The sequence below is a fragment of the Alexandromys fortis genome, unplaced genomic scaffold (genome assembly GCF_014885135.2).
Source record: "Alexandromys fortis isolate MF-2015 unplaced genomic scaffold, M_Fortis_MF-2015_v1.1 scaffold_102, whole genome shotgun sequence".
Lineage (NCBI taxonomy): Eukaryota > Metazoa > Chordata > Mammalia > Rodentia > Cricetidae > Alexandromys > Alexandromys fortis.
In genome coordinates this window covers 1,278,653-1,292,921 of record NW_026067984.1, presented here as the reverse complement: position 1 = coordinate 1,292,921, position 14,269 = coordinate 1,278,653, and the positions used below count along the sequence as shown (strand labels likewise).

The 14,269-nt window shown below is 43.8% G+C and overlaps 1 protein-coding gene and 1 non-coding gene across 2 annotated transcripts in view; one reads left to right on the top strand and one right to left on the bottom strand.

Moving 5' to 3' along the window:
• Positions 1–751: 751 nt before the first annotated feature.
• Positions 752–14,269, top strand: part of Tmem144 (transmembrane protein 144) — a 30,912-nt gene continuing 17,394 nt past the window's right edge. The window contains exons 1-6 of the mRNA XM_050158834.1: positions 752–983; positions 3,319–3,485; positions 5,832–5,954; positions 8,323–8,422; positions 10,106–10,203; positions 11,290–11,384. Coding sequence (XP_050014791.1) covers positions 3,377–3,485; positions 5,832–5,954; positions 8,323–8,422; positions 10,106–10,203; positions 11,290–11,384 — 525 coding nt within the window. The 5' untranslated portion in view covers positions 752–983; positions 3,319–3,376. The remainder of the gene's footprint in view (positions 984–3,318; positions 3,486–5,831; positions 5,955–8,322; positions 8,423–10,105; positions 10,204–11,289; positions 11,385–14,269) is intronic.
• On the bottom strand, positions 7,255–7,357 carry LOC126511618 (U6 spliceosomal RNA). The gene has a single exon (XR_007594754.1). It is a non-coding gene; the product is annotated as a U6 spliceosomal RNA (small nuclear RNA).

Genomic DNA, 14,269 nt, shown 5'->3' with positions numbered 1-14,269 from the left:
TCTCTGTCTCTCTCTCTCTCTCTCACACACACACACACACACACACACACACACACACACACCAATGCAGGCAAATCTACACTGCCCACTAGTAGCTGCTTTTTTCTCATACTCTCTATGGGGTGTCAGGAACCTGCACTCTTAACTCTGGTGATTTCTATAGCTGATGTGGAAGAACCAGTATGGACCTAGAATTTGACTCGCAGCCTGCTCTGGCACCCAAGGTTCCTGGAGGACATTTTCAAAGAAACCAACTCCTGGACCAAGCTCTATTTCAGCTACTCCAGTGTGGTTTTGTATAAGGAAGGTCACTTTCCTTGATCATTGCAATGTGCCGGCGAGCCATGAAGATGACAATCATACAGGACACTTAGTACACATGAGAGAGAGAAGGGATGGGGGTAAGAGTTTAAGTTAGTAGAGCGTTTGTCTAGCAAGGAAGAACAAATTGGGGCAACCTGCTCGTTTTCTAACAAAAGGCCTCTGTTTTTGTCTTATGCACAAACAGCACAAATAAAGGCTACTCCCAGAGGCATCTTTTGTTTAAGGGCAAAAAACCTGTCTGGTTAACTTGATGACTGACAGAGGGCCTGGCAACTCCTTAGTCACCTGACTGAGCTCCAGCCCTCCCCTGGGAGGGTGTGAGGAGCCTCTGCCTGGGAGGGGACTCTGATCCTCCCTCCCAGACACCGGCAGGAAGTCGGCACTCAGCCTAGGACGAGCCTGGGTTCCGCAGCCAGCGCGGTGAGTACCAGGTCACCCGGGTCTGAGGACTGCCCTGTAGCTCACTATTTAGGAAAACTCTCTGAGCAAGTGCGTGCCAGCCCTGGTGACGTCAGTCCCGGACAGACGAAACTGCTCTCAGATTGGAGGAAATGAAAGGAAACCAGAAATGAAATCTTTGAACTAGAGCAGGCAGTATTGATCTGAGCACGCCAGTTTATCTTAAAGGGAGCGGAAGGGCTGCTCACAACTTTAAATCGGTAAGAAAAACAGGCCGTACCAATAATGAATGAAAGACTTAACGTGGCTTAATAAAATATCGGTGGTCACTTAACAAGTAAACCGTAAGATACTTGGACTTGAGACTTTTTTATCGAAGCGTAGTGAAAGCTTTTACCCACCCCCACCTCTCCCCACCCCGGAGAAACGGGAAAACTACTGCCTGGTTGCCACCCTGCCTAAGGTAAACAGGTAAAGGCAGTTCACAGCCTACCTGCCCCGTGTGATGTTGATAGTTCTGTTGTCCAGCTAAACACTGGAACATTTTTTAAATGAATGTGGGGGATAAATCACAAGTGGAAGGCCTCGCTGGGTTGTGGAGGAAGTTTAAAGTCCGCCGGGAAAAGCCTGTGTAATTAATTGTCTCAAATCAAGAAAGTAAAGATAAGGATGGGGGAGGGGGGTACAGCTGAGCAGAGAGCATGCCTAGCACGAAGCGTCATTAACTCAGGACTTGAATAGTGATGCTGAAGATCAGGGTCTCACTAGCGTCGCCCTGGAACTAGCTACGTAAACCAGGCCAGCTCTGATCCCAGAGATCCGCCTGCTTCTGCCTGCTGAGGGCTTTTGCTCCTCATCTGAGCCGAAAAGGTTTTTAAAGGAGCGATTTGAGATAAGCTTATGCCAAAAGGGAATCGGGGGATAAAGCTTGGTAAAGTACTGGCGCTTCTCTTTCCCACAGAAACGTCACTGATTTAGCACCGGGTGGAAGGGATTGTCAGCACACACAGAATTAGATCTCATGCTTTTTGAAATGCGCGGTAGCTGTGTGCGGTGACCGAACATCGTTTATATAAACTAGTAACTGAAATTGATTCAGCAGTCAAATGGGGTCATGCGCTCTGATACGCGACCAATTATTCTTTCAGTCCAGGCTTGCTACCTGGGGCTACCCATCAACACTCCTTAGCGGAGCTTCTTTCTGTGAAATAATCTGCCTCCGCGGTGGCCCTTGTAAGCCACTTCCCGGCATGAGCTTTCTCCGCACCTACAGGCAGTGTAGTCTTCATAGTGAAGAGCAGGCGTCCCTGTGCTGTTTTTCAAATAGGTCTCAGTGTCTTCTCGTCCCTAGCTGCATCTCAGTACAGAAAACATTTATTTTGCCCACCACATTTTTACGCGTATAATTCAAATAGGCATTTTCCGTGTTAAAGCTTATTGGGTATTGAAGTCGTTTCTGTTCTCTGTTAAATCTCCCATAACAATGTCAAGACATTTTATACTCTCTACAAGACTGTATAAAGAGCAGTGTATGAACTTGAATATTTTTTTTTCCTTAAAGTTGCAAAGGAGGGTGGCTTCACGGGTGCCTTCCTCAACATATACCCACGGGATATCATCACTTTATTGAATTTGAAGAGGAAAAAAAAATACCTGTATTATACTGAACTACATTTCAGAGAGGTCAATATATAAAATATAAATCTGAGTAGCATGGTGCACACAGCGGTGAAGGGCCTGGTGCGGTTTCTCAAGCAGCTTGTGCGTGTGCGCTATGCTAAGGGCTGAGCCCAGGGTCCAGTGTGTGTTAGCGCAAGCTCTATCCCTGACTGTATCTCAGACAAGACTCCTCCAGCTACGACCTTAGCACCCACTATTCGTATACTAACGAAAAGATCCTGAACCTGTACGGCCGTACACCCTGAACATCATCCGTACACTCCTCCTTCAGCTCATATCTGAAACACAGCAAACTTATAAATGCTTATAAAGTGCGTGATTGTTCTGAAAGTCTTCTCAGGTGCTTTTGAGTTTGGTTGACACAATAGCTAGTTAAAATAAGAGTCCAGGCCCACAAATTTGTTCGTCATATCAGTCTACTTTACAGGGAAATAATCTTTGTAATGTAGAGAAAACTGGATCCAGGTCTTGTAAAAAGTTATGTTTTCAAACTCTGAAGGAAAATAACTTGGTTTATCTTAGCATATGTTAGTGATAGAACATTATTGGCTGGACAAATGAAAAACATGAGTTGCAAGCGTTGTGTATAAATGATAGATATTTTAAATGTATTTATTTATTATGTATACAATATTCTGTCTGTATGTCTGCAGGCCAGAAGAGGGCACCAGACCTCATTACAGATGGTTGTGAGCTACCAGGTGGTTGCCGGGAATTGAACTCAGGATCTTTGGAAGAGCAGGCAATGCTCTTAACCACTGAGCCATCTCTCCAGCCCCTAGACTTTTGCATAATGACCTGAATATCTGCAAAAAGGAGCCTTAGCCTGCTTCTGACCAATAGACTTCATGTCCTGATTACAGCTGCTCCACAGTCTCATAGCTTCTCACCTTCGTTCTTCTTCTTTTGTCCCAGGAACTCTTGAAAAACAGGCCGTGAGTGAGACAGTTCGCTGTCTGCCACCCCTACCAGCATGAGCGGCAACAGGACAGACTTTACTGCTGGCTACCTCTCCTCTGCTGTAGCAATTCTCTTGTATGGCTCCAACTTCGTACCACTTAAAAAATACGACACGGGTGATGGTAATTGTTTTTCTAATCTCAACTTGCTTTTACGTGTCTTGGCCACTTGTTTTGTTTTTGTTTTTCCTTTTAAAAATAACAGCTAAAAAAAATTTCAAGTTTTATTGATCATAGCATCTAGGGAATAGAACTCTGATAAGTCACCTCACAGGGCCCATTGTGGTACTCTGAGAGTGAGTCAGGACAGGGAGACCAGACTGTGCTTCATGGAGAAGCAGGGTGGGTACCTCTGGAATGGCTCCTTTGGTCACGTCTGCTGTGTTTATAGAATGGATAAGTTACAGCCGGTTTCACTCACAGCATTCATTCGAAAATCAACTTTCAACACAGCTGATGCGTGAGAGACCAGGCTGAACACAACACACACCTGTTCACTAGTGAGCAAGTCTCCTCTTGTATCCCACCTCCCATGTCTGATGTCAGACCCCCCCCTTAAGTAGCCCTGCTGGGATCCACGGGCTTCCTTCTTCACTCCCTCCCCAGGAACCTCCAATCTATTTCAGTTGAAAGAGCTGTGTTCAGTGTGTTGTTACTGTACTTAACGGTTTGATTTATTAAAACTGATAGCTGTGTTTATTAGTTACTGGGTTTTTTTTTTTTTTTTTTTGGTTTTGGTGTTTTGTTTGGTTTTGTTTTTTGGGTTTTAGAGACAAGGTTTCACTGTAGCTTTGGAGCCTGTCCTAGAGCTCGCTCTGTAAACCAGCCTCGAACTCACAGAGATCCGCCTGCCTCTGCCTCATGAGCACTGGGATTAAAGGCATGCATCACCACTGCCCGGCTATTAGTTACTGGTTTTGTTGTTGTTGTTGTTTTAATACATTGCTAGTGCAGGTTTTTGGTATCATTCCCCAAACAGGATTTGGTTCTGTTTTGAGGTTTTTGATGCCTGGTTTTGCACAGAGCTATAATTTTTAGAAATACCCATGTATAGCAACATAGTACAAGCTGATGTTCAGTGAAGGAATCCAGGAGGGGCTTTTGCCTACCTGACCTCCCTTTGGAAGCCAGGAGAAGGGGCTGGAGGTTCTCAGTGAATCTTGGGATGGTAGGTAACTTCCCAGTTATTCTTATTTGTTGTTTGTTTGCTTATTTTGGGTTTTGGAGACGAGTTTCTTGGAACTCTCTTAGTAGATAAGGCTGTCCTTGAACTCAAAAATCTGCCTGCCTCTGCCTCCCAAGTGCTGAGAATAAAGGTGTGTGCCACCATGCCCAGCACAGTTATTTTTAAATCTCCCTAATTTCTTAGTCTTCACACTACCTAGATAACAGGATTACAAATCTTTCCTTTTTGCCTAGAGTTTGATAAGCATAGAAACTAGTAGAAAAATTACCAGAAGGGTCAACTGGTCTAGCTTTGCTGTTTGTGATCCTGGACGAGTGTCCCATGTATGTTTGTATCTGAAAACCAAACCGAAGGCCCCCTTTTCTCTGCATATATTAGAGTGTTCTAGTCTGAGCCACCCCAACCCCTGGAGTCTCACCAGCTTTTTGTCTCCAGTTTCTTACTTGTAACATAAAGTTCCTTTTCCTCTCCTTTACTGTTTTGTTGTCTTGGAGGTTAATAGACCTGTTTTTTCCTCTGCTCTGTTGTGAGAATACAGAAAGAGACAAAAATCTTACAAGTTAGAATCAAAAGTGGCAGCGCAGGGTTGCAGCTTCCCACACCGCTTCATTCGGGGTAGGAAATCTATCTTTTCCATCCCCCAAGCCTTGTTGGTACAGGAGCCCTAGATGGTCACTGCTGTGTTCATCTTCAGGTCAATGGCCAGAAGCACCTTATATCATAGGAAGCAGAGGAGCCCTGGCCCAGAAAGTTAAATCTCACGCTTGTAAAAAATCAGTCTCACCACGGGAATTAAACTCCATCTGCGTGCACCACAAATGGTCACTTGCATCCCAAGATTTAAGTTACTGCTGCCCTGCTTGGAAGGTCTCAGTGCACGTTCTGCCAATGGTATTGAGACAGTTATCAGAGTGGAAATACAGCTTCCATCTTCTCCAAACCCTTTGGTAGAAATGTCTTGATCTGTCTACAGGTGAAAGAATAGGATGTTAAGCAGGAGCCCTCTGTGGACTTTGGTGTCAAGCATCTAGGGTTTACGGTCCAGTCGGAAATGAACCTGCCAGCTTTTGGACCAAGTTATTGAAGCTCAAATTTGCTTTCTTGGTGTCTGAGATTGGGTCATTTACGACAATGAGTAGCTGTAAGAAGAAATGTGCCACATGCCCACTGTGAGGACACTTCGTGCTTTGTGGCTGCTCTTCTAATAATATCTCACAGATATTCTTAATCGTATGTATCATCAAATCTTCCTACCCAATAATGCCAGGCTGTCTTGTTTCCAGGGATGTTTCTTCAGTGGGTGCTCTGTGCTGCCATTTGGTTGGTCGCCTTGGTGGTCAACTTGATCCTCCGCTGTCCCAAATTCTGGCCTTTTGCGATGCTCGGCGGCTGCATTTGGGCAACAGGTAAAGCGTGTCTTCCCTAACCAGTGGTCGCACGGTCACATTCACAACAAGGAGAAAAAGCACAGTCGTCTTCTAGTCCTTAGATGCAGATCACAGATGGGCTGTGCGTTGTCTTCCCTTCAGATACTCCTGGAAGTTTCCAGATTTTTTCCCCTTTAAATATTGTAAATTCCTGGTAGAAAACTGTCCTAGTAAAGATATTTGATCCTTTTAAAGTATAACTCGGATGCCATTTCACACATTTGACCTTTCTCCAACTTGTTTATCAGAACAGGTGTTATTAAAGAGTAATCCTTTGTTAATCCATTTGCTTTGAGTAATCCATTTTCAGAGCTTTGCCTTGAAAGCTGCCAAATGGAGGCGTGTAATCATTTTGAGTAACATTTAACGAAGAAAACAGACAATCAAAAATCTCCTTGTTGCTTTACCAATTCCTTCAAGTCTAGAGTGGAATTTATATTTCCAGTTAACCAATCAGAAACAGTGTATGATTCATACATGATTCTTCAATACATGAACTCACCCTGGAACGTTCACCAAGAAAATTACTAAAAATCTTGTTAGGAACAAATAGACTTTAAAAAGTTAGAATCCACTGGTTGTGACCTTGAGCCTTTGAGGGACTTAGTTAGGGTTTTTATTGCTGTGAAGAGACACCATGACCACTGCAGCTCTTAGAAAGAAAACATATAATTAGGATGGTTCACGTACAGTTTCAGAGGTTCAGTCCATTATCATAGTGGGAGGCATGACAGTGTGCAGGCAGACATGGTACTGGAGAGGTAGCTAAGCGTCCTACATCTTTGTAGGCAACAGAAAGCCAACTAAGACACTGGAGGTATCCTGACCATAGGAAACCAAAGCCCGCCCCCTCAGTAACACACTTCTTCCAGCAAGGCCCCCCACTCCAAAAAAAACCACACCTCCTAATAGTGCCGCTCCCTATGAGATTATGGGGGCCAATTACATTCAAAGTGCCACAGAGACTAAATGATTTAATACGATTTATTAATCTGAGATCAAAATAAGCATAACTTTACATTTCCACTAGAGTTTACATTACCATACCTCCCGTGTGCCCTGTGATTGTGGACCATGTGGAACTGGGTTCCCTCCAGGATTTTGGAGGCAGAGTGATGCTATGCAGCCCAGGCTGGCCTAGAACCCTGAGTCCTCCTTCCTCCATTCCCGATAGAATTGCAGATGGGACATGTCTCTTGGTCAGCCTGAAGGGTTTGTTGTTGTTGTTTAGTTTTGTTTCATTTTGGTTTTTTGTTTTTGCTTTTGGTCAAAGCTGGTGCAAAATATGGAACACTTTATGAATTTTTATGTCCTCCTCATACAGGGTCCATGCTAATCTTATCTGTATCACTCCAATTTTAATAAGTCCACTATCAATGCGAGCATTTTTCTTAACTTTTGAAATTCTATTTTAATTAAATAATTTTCTAAAAATGTATTTATGTATATTTTTGAGATGGGGTATCTATGTCGCCTTGGCTGTCCTGGAGCTGTTTGTCTACATCGGGCTGGCCTCTAACTCACAGAGGTCCCGGGATTAAAGGCTTGGCCAGCGCACCAGGCCCGTTGTGCAGATCATTATAGACTCCAGAACATTTGTCTCTCAAGCAGGTTTCACTGTGCTCAAGGCAGAGAAGTAGGTAGCCAAACTTGAGAAACGTCACCATATTACAGGTTATACAGCCAGCCGGTCTGGGGCACAGAGGAAAGGGAAGGCGGAGGTATAAGGACTTTATTGTAAGTGAGTGGAAAGGAGACACCAACACCTTGAGGCCAGGAGAACTTCCCAGAAGGGAAATAAGGGGAGCAGGATACCATCTGAGTCTAAAACCTCTTGCATTCCCACAGTGGAGGACACCTCCCTGCGGGATTTCTTCAGCGGTTCATAGTATAACTCTGAAACTCAAGTTGCTCTAAACCGGAGCTGTGTTACAGAGCACACGGGCCCCTGATCAACAGCTGAGATCAGGAGACAAAGTCAACTCACAAATCTAAAGAAGAAAGCTGTGGGAGGAACTGAGTGAGGTTGCAGCCTGTTTCATAAAGAGCAGCAAATGAGCTGGGTGTGGAGGACCACTCACCGTCCCGGTCCTGGGGAGGAGTCAAGAGGATCTCTTGAGCCAAGAGTGGGGAACTAGCCGGTGCCGCATGACAAGACCTTGTCTCCTTAACAACCATGCTAATGACAACTTCAACACCATAACGGATTTGGCCCTGGGTGACCCTCAAGAGCAGAAAGCAGTGGTTGTGGGACAGAAGTTGACGTTAGAAAAAAACACTAATTTAACGTAGAAATGCATCTGTTGTATTGGAAGTAAGCCATTTTTCCTGTGTTTTGTATCCACAGGGAACATTGCTGTCGTCCCAATTATCAAAACCATCGGTTTAGGTCTTGGGATCCTCATCTGGGGATCATTTAATACCTTAACTGGCTGGGCAAGTTCAAGGTAACCCAATTCAAATGATCTCAAATAAGATTCCTGCGCCCTGAATTCAATGTAAACTGGTGTTTCACCATACTGGGAGAAATAACAGGGTTCCAAATCTCCTATTATGGCTGGTACACACAGCCACGTCTAACAGTTATGTCTAAAGCTCTTTGTAAGTGACCTAGATATTCGATGAAGATCTAGCAAAGGAAATCAAAACAAAAAGTAAAGAGTTGTATCTGGGACACAAGCTGAGAGAGACAGTCAGCTGATGTCTCCCTTCCCATTGTCCTGCACGATGGTTTGATGGACATGTGAGCATGCATCGTTCTCACCTCATTTTCACAGTTCTGTGAGGTCAGCACTGTCAGAGAGCTGACACCCAAAGAGGCTGAAATGCTCAAGGTCAGGTTCTAGACAGGTACCAGTTCTAAAGCAGTTGTTCTTCCTTAGAATCGAGCAGCAATCTGTGGCTCTGCCTCCCCAGCATTTTGTAAAGATTTGAGATGTAGCCATATCCAGACATTTAAGCATCATCGTCTGCAGTCACACCTAAACCACGCTGGATCCATAAGGAGAATTTTTTCCACCCTAGCTAGAAGGTTGTGCTGTCTAGAAGGCTAGTCACAAGCCTCAGACAGCCTTTGTATAGAAACTTAAGCTAATTAAAATGACAGATTTGAACCTTCTGTGCCCCAGTCCCAATTCACACAGGGCATGGATGGGAACATGATACTATCATGGAGGTTCTATGACACTGTGCTACCCATGGTTAGTATCACATGTGCTTCTCACATGTAGGGAAATGAGAACAAAGAACATTATTCTTGCCTCACTTTAAGGCTCTTCCTGTACTCAAAACCATTCTAACTGCCCCAAAACAACAAGGTAAATCAAGCTACTAACTTACAATATCTTCATCCTTTCCCATCCTTTTGCTCCCACAACCCCAGAGTTGCATTTATTTTAATGCAATGCTTTGTCTGCTTGCCTCACTCTCTTACCCTTGGATGGCTGTTCATGATGAATACTAATGATTGCAATAAAGTCAAACCATGATGAAAAGAATGTAAATTGATGCCAAAGAATAGGAATTTTTAAACCAAGAAGTTATTTTAAATACCTCAAATATTATAGAGGGGCTTGAGCTGTAGCTTAGTGTGAGAGCATTGTCTGTCTAGCATGAGCAAGGACTTGGGTTTGACCCCGAGTGTTAAGATACGTGAGTGTACACATACACACATGCACACATGCAATCACATACACACATGCATTTGTGCACACATGCAATCACACGCATTTTTCCATGGTAGTTTTTGGTTTGGTTTGATCTTGTTTGGTTTGGTTTGGTTTGGTTTTTTGAATAGGGTCTCACTATGTAGCCCTGGCTGGTCTGGAAATCAATATATAGACCAGGCTGACCTCAAATTCACAGAGATCCACCCTGCTTCTGCCTCCTGAGTGCTGTAGCGCAAATTTACCTCTGGGGATTGCAGGAATGTACTATCATTCCTCAAACAGTACTTTTTCCACTTTAATTGGAAATTGGAGGCACAGTGTAAAAAAGTAACTTACCCAAAGCTAACCAGTACATAACAGAGCCAAGACCTCAACTCAAGAGTTCAGCCTCTCGCCAATTCTTTTAAGGGTTACTCTAAACATTTTAGCAAAATCTAACTTGATATTCTTCTGGCTTTCCAGGTTCGGCTGGTTTGGGATGGATGTGGAAGAAGTATCGAACCCCATGTTGAATTACTTTGGAGCTGGGCTGTCCGTAGTAAGGTCTGCAGCCATTACTAGTCACTAGTTCTTTTGGGCATTCAGAGTACTTTCTAAAGACTTGTTTTACACTTTTTTATTTAGGTGTATGGATGTTCTATCTGCATGTATGTATATTGTGTGTGTGTGTGTGTGTGTGTGTGTGTGTGGTGCCTAAAGACATCAGGAAAAAAGTCAGAGCCCCTGAAACTACAGTCACAGATGATTGTGAGCTTGTATGTGGATGTTGAGAGTAGAACCCACATCCTCTGGAAGAGCAGCCAGTGCTCTTAACTCCTTAGCCATCCATTTGAAGAGCCCTGCTGCCTAAAACTTTTGATGTCCTTGCATTTCTTAAACCTACATTTCATAAAAATTCATGTAGGTTTCCTGATTCTTAATTCTCAACAACAGGCCTTGTTTCCAGAACAAGTAATATCAAATGAGGGGGTTCCGAAACTCCAGTTTTAGATCTCAAAAGCTCCGAGAAGCTGGGAAATGTCAACTAACTGCCATGAAGTTCAATTTCTTTTTTTTAAATATTTATTATGTATACAATATTCTGTCTGTGTGTATGCCTGCAGGCCAGAAGAGGGCACCATACCCCATTATAGATGGCTGTGAGCCACCATGTGGTTGCTGGGAATTGAACTCAGGACCTTTGGAAGAGCAGGCAATGCTCTTAACCTCTGAGCCATCTCTCCAGCCCCCGTGAAGTTCAATTTCAATGTCTATGCTAGACGGAGAATCATAATGCGTTGCTCATGAGGGAGAACCAGGACATAGGAAGTTCTTTTGCTTACCAAAACATGCTATCCCAGTCAGTGCTCTGCTGGTTCCCTCCATGCCCCTGGAGGTCACTGATGCTACTTAGCACAGTACTCTTCGTCCTAGGGGGGATGCTGGTCCTCAGAGGATGCCTGAAACACAGTGAGCACCAAACATTGACTTAATGCATTTTCTGCTTTAACTAAGCACCGAAGCTACACTTTCATAGTTTCAGCATAGCAAGAAAGCTAGCAGAAATACCTTTTCCTTGCAACTTTGTGAGTCAGCTTTGTTATTATCAATCTTAGCACTTGGAGCGCAGTTATTTTTCTTTTCTTTTTTCCTTTTAACACCGGGAGCGTTCACCTTTTCACTGAAAGGCCACACCTGGTGGGTCCTCTTTGGAGTATGGGATCTGCTAGGTTTCTTCATCACTCTTGTGATTTGTGTTCAGGTTAGCTGAATCCAGCGCTGTAATCACTAGTGGATCTGACCAAGTGCTGGGCAGTGCTTTGGGTGGCTAACTCGGCAAAGGGATGCTAGTCATGACCCTGACCTCACACAAGGAGACAGCATCATGCTTCGCAGGGCAGTGCACACGTTAAAATGTAGGAATGTGTATACACTGAGTTTAACATGCCAGATCATGGCTGACGCCAGGTAAGCAGAGCTTGGCAGGGCACCGATTCCAGCTTCCGTTGCCCTCCTCTCCTGCTCATTCTCTTTAACCCAGTTTCTATTCTCTCGCCTCTCACATCTCTTCTGAATTCTACTTTTCCACATCTGTCCCTGTCCTTGTGTGTACTGTATCAATGGGGACGAAAATGACTTTGAGTCGCTACACGGTGGCCTGTCGCCAATAAAACTCAAGCGAGAATTAGGTCACCTTAAATTCCGTCACCTATTCTCTCTGGATTCCATTTATATCCACTGTCAGCGCTGCACATAACAAATAGCATTGCCTACAAAGACTTTTACTACCTTCTTAGTCTTCAGGGAAAGAGGAGTATATTTCCCTTCCTCCAGTAATGGTGTTTTTCCCCAGCCACGTTCTGGAACAATCTCTTTGTCATTGAAATGTTGCCTAGAGAGTAGTCCCTAGGCAGTTGGGGAGGAATAGCAAAGCTTATTCTAAAACTGTAAATTCTTGACACATTTCGTTAGAGGCAGTTTTATGTGCCTTACACAGGTCACTTGGAACTCTAGCTTTCAGGAGTGTGCTGACGATTTCTTCACGCTGTAAAATTCTAATTTAGCATGTCTAGTTTTAACCTAATGGTAATAATTTAAAGTTGGTCTATCCAGTACATTAGGTACTCTCCATTTTTCTTCTTTAGAAAAATAAAATTTTCTCTAAAATCACAAATCAGTTAGTTATTCATATTCTGCCATTTCTACCCGTATGACCTTGGACAGATCTTTTCTCCAAGTCCTTGGCTTCTTCATCTGGAAAGAGGGGATAACACTAGTAGCCATCTTGCAAGACAAATTGGAAAATCAATGCTTTAAAAGCTTTGTGCATCTCGACACGTGGATTAGGCTCCATGTGTAAGGCAACTGTCAATCACTGCTCTGTAGTAAACACTCGAGATCATCAGCTTAAGTGAAAAGTCTATGCAGTGCCGAGTCTTGGGTCTATGAAATCTAGGGTGAGTCACTGAGAAGCAGTCTGAGAGTTGTTTGCCTTCAGCTCTTCTCTCATCTGACCAGGAAGAGGAGAACATGAGTTCTGTGTGCAGCTAGAAGCAGTTTGAAAGGAAGAGCCAGGATGTGAAGCATAAGAAAGGAAGATAACAGCTTCCATCAGAGAGTTTCCAGGGAACACACCGATTGGTTATCCAGTCCCAAATGATCACCCCTGTAAGCGTACATACAAGGAACAGTATACACACACACACACACACACACACATTTTGATGCCTAAATCAGCATACATTGCTCACTGTTCTGAACCTGGATACCCTGTGCAGGCCTAAAATACACTCTGAGAACTTCCTATTTTAATTTTTGAACAGGAAAAATGCATTAAAAAGTATTTTTAAATGAACATCAAAAGTATTTTAAAGTTCTCCATTTTCTTACTTTTTTTAAAGGTTTATTTATTTATTATGTATAGTGTTCTGCCTGCACATACCCTGCAGGCCAGAAGAGGGCACCACATTCCATTACAGATGGTAGTGAGCACCACGTGGGTGCTGGGAATTGAACTCGGGACCTCTAGAAGAACAGCCAGTGCTTTTACTCCCTGAGCCCTCTATCCAGCCCCATTTTCTTAATATCTTAATGTATTGGCATAGTTCAATGTGAGTGACATATTTGTAGAGAGATGCTGGTCATGGGTATACAGTGCCTTAGGAGTGGGAAGATATCACCAGACTTAGGTGTATGTGTTTCTATTTCCTGACATTACACCCAGAGCTCTTTTCATGTCAGAAATTTGATACCATCCTGACTACGTAGTATTCCATCATTTTGGTGAGGGGGAAAGAAGATACTTACGGTTTAGATGACATCACCCTTCCAATTTCTCCTCCAGAAAGAGCCCATTTCACCACCTACGTCATTGTTGCGTAGAAGTGGCCGTCCCTTACAGCAGTCCAACTAAGGGCCTTGTTCACATTTTTGAAGTTTATCATTCTAATAGATGATGAATACACCAGGGTTGTGTTCATTTTTGTTTCCAGGTAGTGTGATAGCAAAGTTAAGCCAGCATCATAAAAAAGATGAGACCCCTGGCTAAAGCAGAAATCAGGACGAAGATCCAGATTAGGAGAAGTGTCATGTGTTTGCTCTTTACCCTGCCAAATAAAAGACATCAAAGAAAATGGGGCTCCGAAGAGACAGTGAGACCTTCAACAGGGTGTATGTGGAAGTAACTCTGTTATCAGGACTCAATTTAAGTTTTGCTTTCTCTTAAAAATAAGGCAGCTTGGGCTGGAGAGATGGCTCAGTGGTTAAGAGCATTTTTCTCTTAAAAATAAGGCAGCTTGGGCTGGAGAGATGGCTCAGTGGTTAAGAGCATTGCTTGCACCGGACTGAAATCTCAAGGTTCAAATCAGAAGCAGAAGGAGAGAGAGCACAAGCAAGGAACTCAGGACAGCGAGGGGTGCACCCATACACTGAGACAAGGGGGATGTTCTATCGGGAACTCACCAAGGCCAGCTGGCCTGGGTCTGAAAAAGCCTGGGTTAAAACCGGTCTCGCTGAACATAGTGGACAATGAGGACTACTGAGACCTCAAGAACAATGGCAATGGGTTTTTGATCCTACTGTACCTATTGGTTTCGTGGGAGCCTAGGCAGTTTCGTGGATGCTCACCTTACTAGACCTGGATGGAGG